The 20848-nt window shown below is 48.9% G+C and overlaps 1 protein-coding gene across 1 annotated transcript in view; it reads left to right on the plus strand.

Annotated features, from left to right (window-relative positions):
- Positions 1-2996: 2996 nt before the first annotated feature.
- Positions 2997-20848, plus strand: part of HABP2 (hyaluronan binding protein 2) — a 31639-nt gene continuing 13787 nt past the window's right edge. Inside the window, exons 1-2 of the mRNA XM_059398632.1 lie at positions 2997-3149; positions 14332-14368. Coding sequence (XP_059254615.1) covers positions 3081-3149; positions 14332-14368 — 106 coding nt within the window. The 5' untranslated portion in view covers positions 2997-3080. The remainder of the gene's footprint in view (positions 3150-14331; positions 14369-20848) is intronic.

The following is a 20848-nucleotide window of genomic DNA, read 5'->3' on the forward strand; positions in this document are numbered from 1 at the left end:
AGCGGGGACTCTTCCAGGTCTGTTTTGAGTCCCGAATGCTGTTCATAGGCATTCCTCTCTCTGCTTCCCTGTGCTGAAGGCCCAGTAGGAAGACTGTCATGACTTCAACATGAATAAACATGAAAAAAGGTTGATTCAGGCCCAACTGGTGGCTCCAGAATAAAAACCACCCAGAGTCCAGGACACCGAAGAGAGGATCTCTGGCAAGGGCATCATGAGGAAGACTTTTCTTAGGGTGAAAGAATCAGCCCATAGACAACCAGAGTCCCAAGCCCACCCAAGGCAGCACAGGAGCTCTCTCCAGCGGGATGTGTAACCCAGCTCATGAGAAAATGTCGCCCAGAACTCGGACAGAGCAGACAAACTTCATCGCTCCTGACACCCACACCGGAATGAGGGCTGAAGGCTCTGCGTGTGAATTCAAAAGAATAGAGGTCCCAGGTAGGACTAGTCCAACTCCCCAGATAAAGACATAGTACATGATAAGCTCCCCCTTTTTCCTTCCTAAATTAAAAGGACTACGCATCGTTTAGAGACTGCGCTCCTTTAGGGCTCTGTGCAGAAATCTATTCAGTTTCATGTTGTTGTGATGCCAAGACTGTAGGGACATAAGAGACCATGTGTGGGAAGCCTGCAGCTGTTACACAAAGAGCAAAACTGTTTTTTGCTTGAGATAAAGGGAAGATGACATGGCAGGGAAATTAATCTGGATTAAAAGGACTGAGGTCACTTCCTGTCGACACAGGAAGAAAAGCTGCTGGTTTGTTTTCTGAGACTCTGTCCACAAAGTCACACGAGGCTGGTGGGGGGGAAAGAGACGCCCCAGTCACATGAGTGATACAGGGATTTGACTTTGGTGAAAATGTCTCTTTGTACTTTTTACCGACCGTACAGGTGCTGGGACGTCCCCAGCTTAAATCTGGAAAACAGCAAACACTCCCCAGTGCTCTGCCTCCTTGGCCATTGCTCTGTGGTCAGGTTGCCATCAACGGTGTCCCCAGCACTACACTGGTGACCTGCTCTGCAAGCATGGCCACCTTCAGCGCCTCCCAGTCTACAGAAACTTCCCACCCACAAGGATGTCTTGTCCATCACCTTGTTCCCTTCCTTTTTCATACCAATCACTAACTAAAATGAACTTGCTCACTTTTCCATTGTCCCTGTCTCCAGACAGAACGTCTGTTCCTCAAGAGCCAAGTTCGTGTCTGCCAGCTCTGTCCCTGCGTCGCCAGTGCCCTGCTCCTGGCGGATCACTGGGGCATATTTGACGGATATTAGTGTAGTCTTCAAGCACAGGTTGGAGTGTGTTTAAAATTTCACAAATACCTTAGTTTTTCATATCCAGTTAGCGCTGCTATTTTAGGGGTCCTGGTTATAAGGTAGGTATCCAACTGTCATTTTAACAGAGTTGTTTTTCATTTAAGATACATTTATTGAACACCTACCATGGGCCAGGCAAGTGCCAGGCATCTATGCTAAGAATTCAATGGCAAACAAAACAGAATGCCTGCCCTCAGGAGCTTTCAGTCTGGTGGGGACAGTGGGGAACGAGGATTAATGACACAGCAATGCAGGCACAGAAGGGCGACCTCGCTATGGGAAGGAAAAGCACACACAGGGCTTCTGAGGAAGTCATGTCTGTGTTGAGACCAGGAAGATACATGAACTAGGTGCGTTAACTAAGTAAACTTGCTAAAGAGTGATTAGGGTTGGAGTTAAGAAAAGAGTTAGCGTGGAGTAAAGATTAGGGGAAGAATAGGGTGAGTCCAGAGAAGAACTTTCCAGAAAAAGAACTTTCCAGAAGGAGAACTTTCCAAAAAAAAAACTTTCCACTGTCCTAGAGGTCAGGTGGATGCTGACCAAGAGTGAGTTGAAGGCTGCCTAAAATAGCTGGAGACAAAATAAGTAGAGAAAAGAAGACAAATTTGGACTTATTTAGGAGATAAAATGGTGCGACTTGGTCTGTCCTCCAAGGACATCTGGTGGCCAAGGCCTTGAGTTTGGCCTTCTCCTGGGCTGGTACCTATGGGCCTTCCTTGGTTAGCAACTTGGCTTCCAAAGCTGGAAGCAGCCACGCAGCTGTCCGAGCACGTGTGACAAATATGTTACGGCGGATGGGTGAGCAGAAGGGCCAGGGGAGCACCTGCCTCGGCTGGCAACGAGGTTTCAGAACTTGGATTCAGAACTCAGGCGGGAGGATTCCTGGAGCCCTTCCATAGATTACTGCGGGCAATCAGGTGATTACAAGAGCTCAAGATGATGCCTATTAAAGAAATCAATTGTGTTCCTGAGAACCCACGCTTCATGGGTAACGTTGCCTTATATAGTCGTCTCTGAAACCCAGCATAGCTAAATAAGGAACAGAGGGAGCAACGGGGCCGAGTGAGAGCATCGTGGTTTCTTCACCCTCTTGATCAAAGAAAGACTCCAATGAAAGGGGAAAAAAAAATAATTAAAAAGTAAAAACCTTATGTAATGAGATTTAAAAGAAAACTTTTGAAGCCAACAAGCAACCATGGGCAGTGCTTCAAAGGGCCCAGAATCAATGTTTGTCAATAGCAGTTTTGCATCCTTTATCTTTCATGAATAGAAAGTGTGATGTTATTAGGAGCCCATCCATGCCTTAATTCTGTTTGAGATTTGATGAATCAGAACTCTGTTAACATTCTGTCTGAATCAGCAATGGCCAAGGCCTATAGCAGAAGCCTTACCCGAGCCGGGGCTTTCATCCTGCCACTAGGATGGTAGTTAACTCTCGGACCTTCTGCAATGAACCCTCAGAGGCCCCCGGGGTGCATGCAGGGGCCAGGGCTCTTGAACTCTGCCACTTTCTTTGGAGACTTTCTCCCCAGAAAAGAAACCACCCCTGTGACTCAGCCTAGCTGCAAAGTTACCATTTGTTTAATCAAGATAGTTGGTTTGCAAAACATTAAACATTAAACAGTATTTGATGCCTAGTTAATAATTGGCATCCTCTTCGTGTGTTCCTGAATCCCTGGAGACTGACATTTCCCCCCCAAAGGCACAGACAACAAAAGAAATTGTGCGTCGGGCCACGCAAGGGTTCTTAGACTGCGTAGATGTTTGCCAGCATGTCTCTTCTCCATATTCTGCTGTTAATGGTTCTAGCAGGGAAGACAGCCATTGGGGTAAGTGTTGCTTTCAAATATCTGTAGTGGAGAGACTGAGGTTATGAAGAGGACCAAAGGGCCAGGAGTGACTAGAAACTTCAGTTGTGAAGGGCTGGTGTTGCCATGTTGTATATGGCTTGATTGTAAGCGTCAATGCACACCTGGGACGTTGGTTGCTGCTGTTGAGAATTCCATTCCAATGGGCCATGCAACTGACTTGAGCCCTCTTGAAGGAGAGTCTCTGTGAGCACCTTCCAACTAAAGGGACTGAGTGAGAAAATCTGCTAAGACAGTGGGCTGTGATCTGGGGTGGATCTTGGAGAACCCTTTGAGATGCCTTTGAAAGCCATTGACTCTCCTAGTACCTATTGACAGACTGACACAGTTTTCTGGCCATTTCAGGCAACACGATGGTAAGATCCCCTGTGATTTGGCTCTAGAGGAAAATCTTGTCGGTTGCATACGATGCCAGCCATAGGTTTATTTAGACGAATTCGTTTTGGAGAAACGTGGGTGATATTGTTTCTCTCTTTTCACAGGACCCTAGTAGATGGGGAAGGAAGGGGAAGAAGAGACCCAAGGGAGGTAGTGGTGAGGAGGGAAAGGAAATGCCATCCAACGGTCTTGCATGGGGCTCTAGGCATTGGGGAGCAGAGGGGTAGAGGAGAAGTTGGGTCCTGCTATGTGCCATTGTGGTCCCGAAGTACTGACTGGATCTCTATGGGCGCAGGAGAGGGGCCATCAACAGAAGCAGGGTCTTCTGGAGTTCCCTCCTGGATGTGGTTTAGGCAAGAGTGTGGGTCTGGGAGCCAGTGCCTTGAGTCGCAGCTTTGCTACATTCTAGCTGTGGGATATTGGGCAGGCAACATAATCTCTCGGAACCTCAGTTTCTTCTACTGCAAACCAAGTGATAATCTCTTACTGATCTGGGGAGGGCCACGGCTGATTGAATGAGGCAATGCATTGCCTTTCCATAAATGTTAGCTCTTTTCCCTCAAAATTTCCAGAATGAATACAACTTCTCTATAAAAATAAAAGAATGTGCTCCTTTGGGCTGTGCATCGGGGCAGGGTGTTGGTGGGTAGAGAAGGAAGAGAGGACAGGAACCGAATTAAAAGTCATACTCTCTTTATCTTATGAAATGCCTTTGCATTTTATCTCCCATTTTACTCCGTAGAGTTTTTCCTGTAGGAAGCAGGTTCAGTTTTAGGTTTTCTGATCGATACTTCAAAAACAAGAGCCTCTCCTTCCCTTTCGGCAAACTGTCCTCAGACACTTACCTTAGCCCCATATTAACCTGTCAGGTGTCTCACCTCTGAGAGAGTTCTCTTTCACAGTGATGACTTGTATATGTGCACTGGGGTTGCAATTTACAAATCTTCAAGCCCTCACCTCATTTGATTGCTTGTTGGATGTCTGGGGCAGAGGCCCAGCAGAAATTGCACAGGTCTAGAAGAAGAGGTGGAAATTATCAGAGGTGCACATGGGGCCCAGAGAAAGTATCCATCAGAAAGAAATAGAGCCTAAAGTTTGCAGGCAAGGAGAGGGTTGAGGCAATCTGTTGGAAATTCACAAAACGATGATGGTCCCCCAAAATCCCTTTTTTGTAAGCCCCAGTGAATTTTTAGGGTTAGCAATGAAATTATAAGTCAATAATGGATAAAAGAGAAAATATGAGAGATAGCCTTCAGGCAATGAGCTTAGTCAGTTCCAGAGAGAGGATTCAGGGCTTTGGAATGTTTTCTTACCCCAGATGTGTGCCAGACAGGTGGTTGGGAAGGCGGCTTGCGTTCCACGGGCCAGGCCACAGACATCCAGAGGAAAGTGGCCAATTTGCTCAGATGCTTTGGAGAGTTTGGGAGATCATTGCAGGGAGGAAGCCACGCAGCCAGATGGGCTGGGGAGCGTCTCCTACCCCACATAGCTAAAAATAATAACCAACTGCTATCATTTAATGAGAAGTCCTGTGAGCTGGGCTCTGTGTTTCCCGTGGCTTGGTTCCTTTCGGGAAACACCCAGAGAAGAAGGTACCTTTATTGCTCCCATTTTACTGGTGAGATGATGGACAGCTTAGCCTCAAGTCATACCCCTGGGAAGTGACAGAGCTGAGCTCTAGACTATGGGCTGCTGTCCACTGTCTGGATCAAGTCTTTTGCCTGGACCCCGGTTAAAGATGAGATTTCTTCTGTCCACAGAGCTTCAGGGGCATGGTCCTTTGTGTGGGAACAGGAATCTCTTAAACTGGGAGTCTGTGTACTGGTTGGGGTGTAATGGCTCCACGTGCTTCTGGAACTTAGAGAAAAGCATTCACAAGGCCTGTGATCACTATCCTTTGGAAGTATGTGTGGACACTCTCCCTTGAATTTAGGTCATGCAGCAAACCTTATAATGTCTTCTCTATAAGCTCATCTAACTTAGATTTTTATTCAGATACCCATGATCCAAAGATGTATAGGTCAAACGTGATGGCCATCAACACCAGAGAGGCAGCCATGGGTTCTTCCTGGCTGGAGCTACATTTGGTTTTCCTTAATGAACATCTGTCACCAGCACAGCCTTGTAGGGTTGTCCCCATTTGATGGGTGAGAATCAGACCCAAAGTTGTTCAACTAACTTCCCAGCCAGGATTGAGGCCCAGATCTGCCCAACTCCTCCTCCATTACGGGAAGCCCGCTCAACTCCGTGAAGCACAGGCACCGCCATCCAGGGTTCAGAAATCTCTTCTTGATCTGCTTCTTGGGTGATTTGGGGGTGCCTCTGGTCTTGGTCATAGTGGAATTTGACCTCTTCCAGGGTCAGAAGCCAGAGGACAAGGCTTCTTCAGGCCTGCCCTACTTAGCTCAGCCCATCCCCAGAGAGGACAGACGACAATGGCTCTTCCTCTCCCCAGTGTGTTTGCTCCCACTTCTGGATATTTTAAACCTTAGCGTTTAGACCTAAGAACTCCAGAACTCTATCCTCCTCCCAGGCAGAGCACCACAGAAATTTTTGAACAGGCTGGAGTCTACAGATTGGCAACTTGGGGTACATTCTGCTCACAGCCTGAGTTTTATTTGGTGGGTAGAAGGTCAGCCTAAGAGTATTCTAATTTCCTTTCAATTGCTAGGTGACATCTGCAAATCAGAACATTTTACATAGAAATATAAATTCCCAGCTTCTCTTGAAAACATTTTAGTAACATGGGGCTCACATTCTTGCTTGGCACCAACTAGATGAGGGGCTATTGCTCTCATTTTTAGAGGAAACTCAAGCCCCCGAGTCCATAGGCCTTACCACTTTCTACTGTTGACACCTTTTTGCTTGACAGATGTTCATTATCTGATGGGTTCTAGCTTGGAGAGAGAGAAAGAAACAAGAGGGAGCCCTGTTTGTCTGTTATGACGCAGAAACAGTGTGGATGTTGAAGAATTGGAATCAGTTTTGTATGGTCACATAACTGGGTTCAATGTCTGATTCATTTAAGCATCCAAACCTGCACGTCCCCCAGGACTAAACCAGGCCTTTGATGGGAAGATACAGGCCACCCCTTTCTAAGCTTCATTGTTCCAGAATGTTCAAGTCTCTTTCAAACCCAGGAGGGACATCCCTCTCTCTTGCTGGAACCCACACAGAGACTTATAGAAAAGAGAGCGACTGAATTTCACTGCGACTTCTCATACATTTTTTTTTTTTTGACTGATCCAAAGCACAATTTCAACTCATTAGCTTTGGCGGTGTGCACTGGTATTTAGGGAAATCAGGTCGCAGGAAATCGCATGTGTAGATAGGCACAGATATATTTATATTTGAAATTCATTAGGGTTCCCTAAATGCAAAAGCCATGCTGCTGTCACAGAGAAACAGCATGGCAGAATATTCGGCAGCCGGGATTTTAAATAAAACATGCTTTTCTTCATAATTAATATAACAAGGTTTTCTGGCTTAGGACCTGGCAAGGATCCCAGGAAAAACGAAGGGGTGGGGGTTGGGGGGTTGGTGTAAAGTGCCTCTGACCCAACAAACATATCCCAGAAAGAGTTTATGCTTAGGGAACCCTCCTCAGTCATGCCCACAAGAGAGAAAGAAAGGAAGAAAGAAGAAGGAAGGAAGGAAGAAGAAAGAGAAGGAAGCAAGGAAGGAAGGGGGGAAAAAAAAAAGAAAAAAAGAAAGAAACTCAAACTCATTGACAACAGTGGCTAATAATCATAATCATAGTGGCAACCATTTATTAAGTTTACTAAGTCTCTACCGTGTATCAGCTATCATGTGCCTACTGCTTATGATCTCATTAAAGTTTCCCAATAGCCCCACAAGTTCGGGACCATGTCACCCTCATTGGACAAATAAGAAACTAAGCTATAGAAAAGTTCAATGATCAGCATGCTGTAGACGGCCGCCTGGGGCTGGGCAGGGGGCGGGGCGCGGTTACAGAGTTCGGATTCAAACCCAAGTCTGCCCAATCCCGGTTCCAAGCTCACGACCCCTGCGCTAGAGGCTGGCCAGGTCAGGGGCTACCCAAGAACAAAGGAGAACGTTCAGTGTGGTGTGGAAGGCGTCAAAAGACGCAGTGGTCTCAGACTCCAGCTTCCAGCAGGCGACAAAGTTACTCCCACCTGGAGGCAACTTCCACGGTCCCTAAACTTTTTCTTTCTAACCCCAGAAGCATCGAGGCTTGCCAGATGGCTAACCAATCAGTTCAGTGTTTTCAAACTTTACTCATGAATGAAATCTTGTTAAAGCCCAAGCCCGTTTCTTAATATGTTCCTTACACATACTTACCTTTTCTCTATCTCGATAGATTTATTTTTAGAGGAAATTGTCAGTACTATAAATGGAAAAACAAAAATCACAGAAAATGATGTCATTGAATTCTTACTGGCTACACTTGTCACATAGATGGTCAGAGCCTCAAGCCTGCTTTCTCCTTGTGGGAAGAGGGGAGTAGCACGGGGGGTGGGGGGAGAGAGTAGAGACTTACCTGCTCCAGCGAGTTTTTCTTTGGGATGGCTTTGGAAGGGTTGACAGTAAAATTGGGAGGGGAGTGACAGCCTCCTGCTGTGTTGGCTGCCACGCCCTGGCCAAGCACCGCCCACATCATCAGCCTGGGGATCCCTGGGTCCTGCCTAGAAGACACAGCTTTGGGGCTGGACTGGGTTCCCATCAGTGGGAAGCTCCTTTTCTGAGCCCCTGAGCTATTTGCTGAGGCCAACTGGCCCAGGTTAACTTGAGGGGTTATGCTCCTATGGCCGGCCTCAGACCCATCCTACTCTTTTGTTTTATTTGTTCATTTGCCTTTCCAAGGGCCTTCCAACTGCATATCACATCTAGAAAGGAGTGTTTTGATGCAATCTCCCCATCCCGAATGACCTTACTCTCTAACCTTCAATCCTCCCCAATTCCTTGAAACTACACTCCCGGGGAGCAACCGCATCCCCTTGAATAAAACATCAAGGCAAGGAAATTTTTAGTTTTACAATTGGGAAAACTGAGGCACGGGGGGATCCAATGCCTTGCATAGGAGCAAATATCAGCCCCCTGTTTCCTTGGCCAGGAGCTTCATGCCTAAGGCAGATACAATCAAAGTGAGGCTGAGGGTAAAGTCACCTGGGTACTGGTTTGAAATTCATGTTCTAGGCTTACTCCAGACCCAGAGACATAAGACGCCTGCAGATCGAGCCCCGGCATCTGAATTTCCATCCAGCTCTCCAGCCAAGAGTGACAACTGCCATGGAACTCCTCCCTCCACCCCACCCCCTCTCTGCTTGTCACGTGAAGCTACAGTCAGTCCAGCCCCTACTTACCAGGGTGGGGGGCTCGGTGGGCTCTACAGCTCTGAGCTTGAAAGCAGAGAAGCTGTACAGAGCGCCTCCAAGCCAGGCACAGGAGACTGACTTCAGAAAAAGGCCTTTTCAGAAAAAGGCGGTCAGGTCTTGAGTCCCTCCCCTGCCCCAGTCAGCTCAGGTCCTTAAAGGAATACTTCACACTCCAACACCCCGGCCCTTAGCTTCCTCCTCCTTACAAGAAGGCTCTAGACCCGCTCCTCTCCACAGTGCTAGCTTGCTGGTCACTATGGTCCGGCTTCGCCCAGGCTCCCAAGAAGGAAACCACGCACCCACACAACTAGACAGGGCTTTCTTCTTTGGCCTCCCTATGTTCCCTCTGTCTTAGAGCCTTGCCTCCTTGCCGGGGGCTTCTGATTAAAGTCGTGTTCCTCAGCACACGAAGGGAAAAACCAAATGGATACACAATGGATCCGACTCCGCCTTTGAAGGAATGAAATTTGGATATACGCTACCAACACGAACCTCGAGAACATTATGCCTCGTGAAACAAATCCAGTCACAAGGACAGACCCTGGGATCCCACACATATGCAGTACGTAGAGTAGGCAAATCTAGAGACAGAAAAGACAACGCAGGTGAGCTGTGGGCAGGGAGGAAAGCGCTGTTGTCTAATGACTACAGACTTTCTGCTGGGGATGATGAGAAAGTTTTGGGTAAAGAGAGCAGAGACCGGGGGCGCCTGGGTGGCTCAGTGGTTTGGGCTGCTGCCTTCAGCTCAGGTCATGATCTCAGGGTCCTGGGATCGCTCCGCAGGAAGCCTGCTTCCCTCTCTCTCTCTCTCTCTCTGCCTGCCTCTCTGCCTACTTGTGATCTCTGTCTGTCAAATAAATAAATAAAATCTTAAAAAAAAAAAAAAAGAGAGAGAGAGAGAGCAGAGACCGTTAGGCACAACAGAAATGTGGCTAATGTTTCTGAATAGCCCACTTACAAACGGTTCAAGTTCAAAAGTACTGGGTTATGTGTATTTTATTCCTTTTTTTTTTTTTTTTTTTTGGGAAAAGGTGTAAGTGGCTTTGCACAACTGTTAATTTCATCACTTCGCTTGTCTGGAGCAGGAGTCCCAGTGTGGGGAAGGTATGGGGCAATAGTTGGGATGGTGACCGGAATCCTAACAACCTCTGTCCTCTGTCACTGCCACCTCTCACCCTGACCTTGAGCTCTTTGTCCAACAGTGAGGACTGGCCTGCTGAATTGCGCACTCCTGCCTCTGGCTCACTTTCCAGTCCCAAGGCTGCGGCTTCACCTGGCCACAGGGCAGACTTCTCTCCCACACAGCTGCCCCCGGGACAAATGCAATTCTTCCTCATTGATCTACCACCAGGTCATGGTAGAACATCCAAGAGGAAGGGATGGTGGGATCAGGGTCCCCATTTTTTACCTACCCGGGGAAAGGTTTCTCTGTTGTTTGTTCACACCAAGCCAAGCTTCTGGCCCCAAGGGACAGGTCTAGCTCCCCATCTCCCATCTTCTGCTTTCCAAGCTTGGAATTCATCGACTCAGGGTTCTAGCTTCTGCCTTTTGGTTTGTTTTCTAGAAGATCTAGAGTTCTGAAAGGTAGGGGAAGAACCAGAATTGAAATAGTCTAGAAAAAGATTAAACTAGATTAAAGAGAGGACAAAGCAGATTAGACTTCAATGCTCCTCACCCCCAAGGAGACTACACCGTAAATCAGTAAGACTCAGAGACAGTATCTTTTTCTCTGCCCTCTTTATCTTTCCCACTAACCAACCTTAGCCTAGAAGACACTAGAAGTTGCTATTTTAGCCCTTTTGAGACGAAGAATACAAATGGTGGAAGAAGCTGGCCGTGGCTAGCAGGCCCCCCAAGCTGGGTGGAGATGTGCGTTGAGCTGCATTAGCCACAGTGGACCAGCGAGGCTGGAGCTGACTTTTGTACCTTCAGCAGCTGTCACTGGTGCCCGCTGGCCCTCTCTGTGTCCTGCCAGGCCTGGGCTAGACTGAACAGGCCTTTCCTGGGACAGGACAGGGGTCTGATCTCATCACCCAGTTCCATGCCCTGCCTCTCTCTCCGAATTAGGTAGCTCTTCTGTTTTCTTCTTCATTCTTCCTTCCCAGCAAATGCTTGCCATGGCGCCCTCACCCCCCCGTCATAATGGAGATTAAGACCAAGGACCCTGATGGCTGGCTGGCCCCGTTCTATCCTGGCTGCACAGTGGGCCAGCCGAGCTCCTCTGGGCAGCTTAATCTCTGCCCATCTGTTTGCTCGCCTCTAAAATGGGCATAATTATAGAACCTCAATGACCAAGGATTGTGTACAGCAAGTGAGACCAAACGCATATCCGTCACTTGGCACACTGTCAGCTGTCAGCACACATCGACTGAGACGACAGTTGTCTCCTCTTTCTTCTTAATCCTTTTGCTTTCGGGGTCTTCCTCCTTGGATTTCCAGTCCCAGGATTAGGAGCTGTTTCATTTCCCCGCCACCGTGGAAAAATGGAATGCCACCATGGGATGAAAAGAGGCAAATATTGTGCCCACCCAGTCCCCTGGCCCCGCCACCCAGGTTAGTTTCAGGATCCAGACGTCCGGCGTAAACAATGACCACTGGCTCGGCCTTTCCCACCTGGAGCCCCAGTTACCCAGGCTGTGCCTGGGCACCCCGTTTCTGCATTTCACTGCGGCCTCTGCTGGAGGACCCAGTGATTCACAAAACGAGTGGGCCGGCTCCGGATCCCTGGCACCCCCTGACACACAGCCGAGGCTGCACAGCTGAACTGCAGCAGCTTCCGACTCTGCGAGACCCAGTGGGATCCTCAGGGCCCCCAGCCCAGAAAGGTCTCCCTTTCTTTTTGTTCGGGAACCCTCAGAGCGCCCGCACCTGCTCCTGGAAAGGGCACGTCTGCCACCTGCTGGCTGTGGGCGGCGCAGCATCTGGCCAGGCCTCCTGGTCCGGGTCAGAGCCGCGATCTGGGGCTCTGGGCCAGGCACAGGTGTCAGAGGGCCTTTTCCGCACTGGGCGCAGAGGAAATCTGTTCCTCCAAGTCCTCCCTCCTGTCCTGCCCACTTCTCGGGGTCGACAGTGAACAGGCATGACAGTTTATATGGGAGAATTCAGGTGGTACCGCCTCTGGGCTGGGCAAATAATGGGTAGACAAGCTCCGGATAAGCTCCATGGAGGGAAGCTGAGGTGCGGTAAGGGGCAGGATCAAGGCAGAATTGGCAGGAGGGGTAACGTTGGCATCTGGGGCTGTCTCATACCCCTCTTTTGGCACCACCCTGCCCCTCAAGCCTGGAGGGGTCAGCATCAGATGTTCCCCGTTCAAGACCCCAAGACCAGGGGTCTGGGGATACCCCCCGAGACCTGAACTCAGCCTTCCTCTGTCAGGCTCCCCATTCGGAACCCCCTTCCCAAACAAAATGCCCAGCCTTTGTCTCATTCTTTGCAGAAACCAAGCCAGGTGGCCGCGAGGCAATTAAACAGGGACAGGCATCGTCCAGAGAGCAAACGTCCTCAGCGCTCTGCACCTACCCCCCTCCTCAGCTGTGTGTGGTGGATGTTGTCCAGTCTACAGAGGGTGGAAGGACCAACACACTGAGCGTGAATACAGATATATTCCCAATGCCATTATCATTCTCGAGAAGTTCCACATTGATACACTAATATTCTTTAATATGAGTTTATATTTGGGTTTCCCGGTTGCCCCAATAATGTCTTTTATAGCTTTTTCTCTTTTTTAAATCAAGGATCACTCCCTGCATTGGGTTGTCAGGTCTCTTTAGTCTCATTTAAAAAACAAAAACAAAAACAGCCTTCCCAACTTCTTAGTCTTTATGACACACACTGACATTTTTGTAGGGTCGAGGCTGGTTGTTTTGTTGAAATGGCCACTGTCTGCACCTGTCGTATTCCTCATGGACAGACACAGGATAAGTATTTTTGTCAAGAATCCCACATGTTGATATTGTATGCTCAGTACCTCCCATCAGGACGCATTCTTTCTTTTTCCTGTCTTTTCTAATTTATTGTCCATCTGCCTAATTCCCAAAATGGTTAAAGAGGCTGACAGTAAAACAGAAAATCAAAACTACCACTGCAGGGAGAGGAAGGTTGATGTGGGTACTGGGAAGATGACCACACTGACCACAGCCTTTTGGTGGCTAAGACCCAAAGGGATGACCACATTGACCACAACTTTTTGGTGGCTAAGACCCAAAGGGAGACCTGTCAGGGGCTAGAAACTTCTTTTTTTAAATAAGAGGGCAGCAAACTTTGTAAAGTGCCAGATAGGAAATCGTTGGGGCTGTCTGGTCTCTGTCACGACTTCGACGGTATAGCACAAAAGAGGTTTCAAAGAATACTTAAAAACGGGCATGGCTGCATCCCAATCAAATTCAATTTGTAAAGCCACATTTCCGGGTTTGGCCCCAGGGGCCTTAGTTTGCTGACCCTTGAATTAAGTAAAAGTAAACGTTCCAGCTATTAAATGAGTAATGCTTTCTTTTTCCGGTAAGTACTGCATTCTAGAAGGAACTGTTCATAACACTATTTATTTATTCAGCAAAAACTCTTTGAGGATTGCCGTGCGCCGAGCGCTATGCTCAGTATGGGGTAATACATCAGTGATGAAACAGACAAGGTCTTTGCCTTTCTGGAGGACAGAGGCAATGTGAGAACAGATAGCGTGCAGATAAACAGATGTAAACTATGTGTCGCAATAAGAACTGTGGAGCAAATGAATGGACATAGTGATGAAACAATGAGGGAGGGGTCATACCCATAGGGGAGTTGGGGAAGTCCTCCTTGAGAAGATCGCATTTAAGCTGGAACCTTGATGGTCATGGAGACAGCTTTCCAAGCAGGAGGAAGAGCAAGTGCAAAGGCCCTGGGGTGAGGGGAGCTTGGCTAGTGCTAGTTGGAACCCACGTGTGGCTGGAGATTAGTAAGTGTCAGTGGAAGGGAAGGGTATGGAAGGAGGTTTATAAGTTGTGGCTGGTGTTTGTATTTTATTCTAAGAACAATGGGAAGCCACTGGAGAGTTTTAAGCATGTGTCCATCCCCAGTCCAAGGAGCTGTCAACCAAGACCATCACCTAGACTTGAGTGTGAATCTGAATTCTATCACAACTGTGTGACCTCTGAGCCTCAAATTTCTCATCTGTCAATGGGCAGACAAAAGCCTCTTCAGACGGCTCTTACAAGAATGAGATGCAGCAACGCACAATCAGGCAGACAGGAGATGCTCAATCCATGCTAATCCCTATCATGGACAGATTGTCCATACCTGGGCAGCCAGGCCCCAGCAGGAGAGCAGGTGAGCACGAGCCCCATAAGTCAGGGAGGCATCCAGCCAGTCAGCTGACTTGACCTAGCTCAGCCCTGTGTGGGTTTATCTTTGTTTTGTTTTGTTTTGTTTTTCAGTTCTCCCTGATGTCTTTACTCCTCGACCCGGACCCAGGTGAGTGTGTGGATCGCCCTGGGGCTCCTCACAAACCACAGGCTGGTTCTGGGATGGAAGAAAGCGGGCCCACGCACGTAAGTGCTGTCACAAGCTCAGGGTTCAAATGATTCAGATGTGTTGTAGACCCCTTTCGAGAAATTTCCCAGAAAAATGCACTCCCGATATTTGTGTCTCTGTGCACAAACACCATGCTTTATTCAATTCTGAGTTACCCATGGATACCCCTGGTCCCCCGTCAGGACCCCAAGGGAAAAATTGCTGGTACAGTGAAATCTCTTCATTTTACAGAGAAGGGAATCGAGGCCCTGGGAGGGGAGGCTACAGGTCACACAGACCATTAGAGATGCGATGAGATGAAAAGGCCAATGCAAAGCCAGGGTGGCACTGGGCACTTACTGGCCCCCAACTCACTCCACCCCTTGGGTCGGGAGCCAGGTCCTCTGTGCTGTGCCACGCAGGCAGTCCCCAGGCTGACCTGCCCCTGTGGCGGCCTCCCACCAGCATCCACAACAATGACCCATTGCCCGGTGCCCTCAGCTGTGCCCAAGCCAAGCATAGCTGCTCCTTCTGCCATCATCCAATCTTGGTCTTTGACTCTGGGTCCAAGTCTCCCTTCTCTGCTCCAAGACCGAAGGGAGAAAATGCTACGCAAAACTCCCATCAGGGCGGAGACTGGCATTGCCACTGGTGGTGACCTGTGCTGGTCACCCCCACAGAGGACCATAGCCAGGGAGACAGCACATGGAGATGGCAGTCATGTCTGAACTTTGGGTCAAGGGCTTATTTGGAGTCAAGGTGGGGACAACTTGGTCAAAATCCATGTGACAGCAGCAAAGCCGTGGCTGGCTCAAGACAGATGATGTCTGATCTTTGTCCACTCATTATGCTCAGGGGATGTTTGTGGAATTGAGCATGGCATGTGGCTTTTGAAAGTGTCTGTGTCTTTCTCCAGTGCAAAGGAGACTGTCCAACTCAACAACATATAATTTAGTCCTTGGAGGAATTGTGTTTTGGGCGGCTCCCCCAGCTGCCCACATCAGCATCCACATGTGGAGTTTGGGGGGTCCAAAGCCAAGGGGACAGGGAGAGCTGCCCCCTCCGTGGCCTTCAGCACACACCACTCAGCTACCAGGTGTCAGACAGATGGAGCTCCAGAACTGTGGGGTCACACAGTGGGTGGGGAGCATAGAGGAGTCCAGAAACCTCATTCTCTTCAAGGATTTGAAAAGCAGACCCGCCCCTAGTCCACGAGGTCAACTTTGAGAATTAAGAGGTATCTTTACCCCAAGACACGGTATTGCCATCTTCCAGAAAATTGTGGAAGACATCTACAGTGACCATGAGTTTCTGACACTCTGGCACTGAAGTTGTGCAGTGAACAACGTGAACAACTGGAAGCAGTGGCCCCACTAAACATGGATCACAGTAAAGGGAGGAATCAGTCTCTGTGTTCACAAGGCTTTTAGCTTTAATGAAAGAGATTAGAAGCAATAGGATCAGATTTGGTCTGCAAACAGGAGAACTTCCTCACCATCAAAGTCATCAAAAAAATCTGAATGGGCTGTTGGGCCCTTGGGAGGTAGTATGTTCTCCATCACTAGCCAGCTTTAAACACAGGCTGCTTAGGAGGGAGTGGAGAGTGTTGGATTTAACCTTCTGAAATTCTAGGCTCTAGAAGAACTCTGTCAATAGCTTCTGTCAGTTTGGTGAGTAGTTGAAGGGACGCTGGAGCCCACCATCCCCGGGCTCCCAAGTCCGTCTTGAGGTGCTCGGTCGACCTCTGGCTAGGGAGTAGGGTGAGATGTGTAGCTGGGCCTTTCTACAGAGCAGGTTAGGTTTTAAAAATGCCCCGTTCGTGTCTGCTCTGGTGCTTTGATGGAATTTGTCAGATCCCAGCTGGCTTTAGAGAGCAGCGTGGCCAAGGAAACACCATGCCAGTGTCCACAGGCAAGCGGCTTCTGTAGCTGGTCTTACTGGACACAGCACATGGCGAGGGTTTGGCGGGAGCAGAAGGCGCCTGGGCCACAGTCCCCCGTGGGTGGCAGAGGAGGGGGCCATCAAACAGCAAAGACTCCGCTCATCTCCCCAAAGCAGGTGCCATGACAGCCAACGGGCCTGCGGAAATACCTCTTCAAAGCTGGCTGGGCTCTGCCCAGCAACACAAGCTAAGCCCATCCATCAGCTGTCCTGCCGCCTGCCAGTGAGGGTCTCGGCTGAGCTTGCCCTGTCAGCTGGATGGGAAGCGTCAAATACGGGCCAACAGGGCTGGGGCTTGGGGGAGGCCCTCGGAGGACCCGTCTGTGCCACAGTGATGGATGACGCCAACAGGGACAGCATTCCGGAGATTTTTATTCCGTTCCGTACATCTGGCAAGCTCCTTAACCAAGCAGCTGCAGAGTCCCCATCGCACCAACGCGGAGCTTTTTCCGAGAGACCCTGGGTCCAGACCACGGTAATCCCGGTCGAGGGACTTGGAGCGTGTGCTAAAAAAGATTTCTCGACGTGTGTTACTTCCTGGAAGCTGAAACCCATGGAGTTTCCTGAAACACAAACCCCCAAGAGGCCCAGGAGGGCCAGTAGAAAAGCAAACCAGATTTGGCATGAGGTAGACCTGGCCTACCTGTCTCCGCCACCACATTTATTTAGTATAGTGTCCAGGACATAGAGAATAACCAGTTATCAGGATGATTTGAGGAAGTTCAGGATGCTCTCACCATCCTTCCTGGAAGGTTCTAGAAACAGACTCTGATAACTAGACAGATCCACAAGGATTTCTTTTGATGCCTAGTATGAGATGCTCCCAAAAACTGCTCCATTCTTCACCTGAAGCAGTCTCCTTTTCTACCGTCTAGAGAATGCCTCCAAAAACCTGTATTCAGTCCTGGAGTGTTTTTCTCCAGTCCAGCAAGGAAAGCAAATTCCATGGCAGGCTGTAACCCGTGGGTGGCAGAGGAGGGGGCCAGGAAAGCAGGCAGGAAAGCACTTGGACAAATTTCTAGACTCTACAGAGCCCATTAGGCATCTTCTACACCAAATACCTCTGACCCGGATCTCACATAGTCTCTCTCCTAAGTTCCCTGTTTTCCTCTGCTCCAAGCAGATCCCAGCTTTGCTGGCCAAGCTCTGTGCCTGCTGTGTGCTGGCCAGTCAGAAGGAAGGGAGGTCCCACCACAAAGGGAAAAACTCACTTGTGGAACACAACCATTAACTGCATATAGGGCTCTGTGCTGGGTCTGAGGAAAAGACAAGGCCCTCGCTCTTAAGACACTAACTGCCTACTTGGAGGGAACAATCAGATAGACCAAGTTGAATAATAAACCATCTGAGCGCCAGCCATGAAACCTAACATTCTACAAGGCTGCTGAGGAATGCTGGAGTTTCTAAAATTGTTATCACACTGGCAACCCAGGATCAATCAATCCCTGTGTGTTCATTCATTATTACTACAGAGTATACTACCCTAAACTTAGTGCCTTCAACCATGAGTATTCTTCCTAGAATAAGAATAATGTGTCAATTCTTTGGGTTGGCAATTTGGACTGGGTTCAGCCAGGAAGTTCCTCTGGTCTAGACCAGGCTCGGCTGATGTTGGCCGGGCCTCCTCTTGTGTCCGCAGTTAGCTGAGGATCAGCTGGGCTCTTATACGTTGGAGGCCTTGACTGGAAGTGCTGGACCTTCTGTTGCCCACACATTCTCTTATACTCTATAGAATAGACCAGACTTGTACCACAGGGCAGTCACAGAGGCCTGAGAGAAAAGAAAGAGAGAGGAAGTATGCCAGACTTTAGAGACCCAAGCTTGGAACAAGGCACATTGTCCTCTAGCACAAGTCCCAAAGCCAGTTTACACCCAAGGGGTGGGGGAAATCAACTCCATCTTTTGGTAGGAGGAGCTATAAAGTCTCATTGCCAAAGATGAGGCGACAGGGAAGGGTGGGGAGTCGGGACCATCTTCTCCCATCAGATTGGCTCATACTGCCTGAACTTGCCAACGTAGAATGTGAAGCGACCTCACCTAGACTTGGCCATATCTAGCTCCCCTGCCTCTCCATTCCCTGTTCATCTCCCTTTTTGGCTGGCTTTCCTCCCTCATTCACCCTGGCCCAGAAACTCTTGTGCTAGAGGCCGCATCCCACTCTTTTCTGTATATCTCTCCATTATTCCCAGTGCCTTCCTGAACCTGGTGTCATATTGGTCCATCGTAGGTGCACAACACCCTTTCCTTATGTAGACAGTGGGATTAAGTGCCAACAGCATAAAAAAGACAAAATAAACTGTAAGTTTGGAGGTGGAGAACTCCTGCCACGGAGGGCATACTTCTATACAGCACTCTGAAAACATGGGGCAGGAGGATCTCAGTGCCTTTCCTCGCACAGAACTCCAACTGTCTGGCTTCTGGTGACATGGGGCCACTGAGCCTCTGTTGCTTCTCTCCATCTTAACCAAGGGCCCTGGGCCCCCTGGGGAAGAGCAGGGACTTTTTGCTTTGTTTAGCAGAAGTATGACTCCAAGCCTACATGTCTCATTCCCTCTTCAGCGTCACTGAAGGCTGAGCAGATCTTGTTAACAAGGCTGGATTCCAGCTAAAATACACTGGCAGACATTTCAGCCATCCCCCACCACCTAGAAAAGTCACGCGATTCCACTTATGTAAAAACCTTCCCCATTTCCAAATATCTGCGAAGGGAATGATTCTTAATGGCCGAGCTGAGATTAGCCCAGCCGACCTTCAGCCCGGGGGCGGGACAGGAGAAATTACAGGAGCACTCTGGAGGCACTTATCTACACACACCTGTTGGAAAAACAAAAATAAATTCTCTAAGCCAAGAAAGAAATAAATAAATGATGTAATCAGCTCATTACCAGCCCATTGTCTCTCCCAAATGTCAGTTTGAAATCTTTCATGTCAAACTCTGAAAAATGGTTTTTCTCCCCCCCCCCACCCCACTTTCTCACTCTCTTTCTCCGCTTTATCGTGCTAGATGGAAAGAAACTTTATTTGCTCCAGGAAGACAATGGCCTTATCTTCAACCTAGATCCTCGTCCCTGGAAAGGTGGCCTCCTCTGGGAGCATTTTCATAGTGGGGAAAAGCAGCTCGCGAGAAATAATGAGCAGGCAAAGGGAGTCTTGACTTGACACTGTGATAAATGAGGTGAAACTTTGGCAAGGAACCAGAGTTGGCGTATTCAAAAAGGAAATAAAAAGATCGTTCCATTTTAATGGGAAATATAAAACAGCCATTGTGCAAAAGTCGATTTTTCAAAAGCCAAAGAGATAAAGACTAGAAGGGAATGACTGAGAGACGAGGGAGATAATGCGGTTGATAATCAGGCTGAGGTAAAGTGCCACGCTCGGAGCCACCGGCGGGCTCGGTGGGAGCGCCTTTGCAAGTCTAGCAAGCTGGATTTGCTCCTGCCTCATTACCATATGCATCTCCGCACCTTGTCCTTCTAGCTTTAAGTGGCCGCCTTGCCACACTCCTGCCAGCCAGAGAGAGCAAAGTCAGTCCAACTTTCTTCAAATCCCAAACTTCTCTCCACTAGCCACAGAGTTACCAGCACCCTCTAAGTCCCCAGAGGACAGAGAGCTGAGCCTTACACAGGCACTTGCTCTTCTCGATGGACCTGACTAGCATGAGATCGACAACCGGGGGCTGTGCCACACCCTGTCTTGTCTTTCCCTGGGCAAAATCCAGGAACCTTGTGTAGGTTGTCCTTGGGCCAATCCTACATATAGGAGGCTGGGTATGTGATGGGGATGGTTGGACCCCTTTCCCCAAGGATTAGTGTGAATTAACGGAGGCAGTGGAAGAGACCAGCTGAATGCAATCAAGCTGATGCAATTTAGGGGTTCTATGGGGATCAGCTGCCCTAGTCCAGGTGCTTGGTGCAGGGCTCAGTGCATAGTAACAGCTCAATAAATCCTAGCTGTTGGAACAAGGCTAGAGATACAAGGAAAGTAGTTTGGTGCCGTGACCAAGAGGAAAGTGATGAGTTTCTTTGACTTCGTAAGTTAAGGTGACTAATAAAGACCCAGGGAGAGGGACGCCTGGGTGGCTCAGTTGGTTAAGCGGCTGCCTTCGGCTCAGGTCATGATCCCAGCGTCCTGGGATGGAGTCCCACATCGGGCTCCTTGCTCGGCAGGGAGCCTGCTTCTCCCTCTGCCTCTCCAAGCATCTCTGCCTGTGCTCGCTTGCTCTCTCTCTTCCTCTATCCCTGACAAATAAATAAAATCTTAAAAAAAAAAAAAAAGACCCAGGGAGAAAGCTAATTCACAGAACCGCCCAACAAGGTGCTCAGGCACCATTGGGTCTGACCATGGGTACATCTTGTGTAGGACCTTGGAGACCTTCTAGACCCCAATCATCTTCCTACTGTCTACAGATAAGCAAACCAAGGCCCCGAGAATACAAGTAACTTGTCCAACAAACATCACAGTCGGTGGAAAGCCAGATCTTGACTTCTCCTCATTTCCAGG

This window comes from Mustela nigripes, chromosome 4, assembly GCF_022355385.1.
Source record: "Mustela nigripes isolate SB6536 chromosome 4, MUSNIG.SB6536, whole genome shotgun sequence".
Taxonomy (NCBI): Eukaryota; Metazoa; Chordata; class Mammalia; order Carnivora; family Mustelidae; genus Mustela; species Mustela nigripes.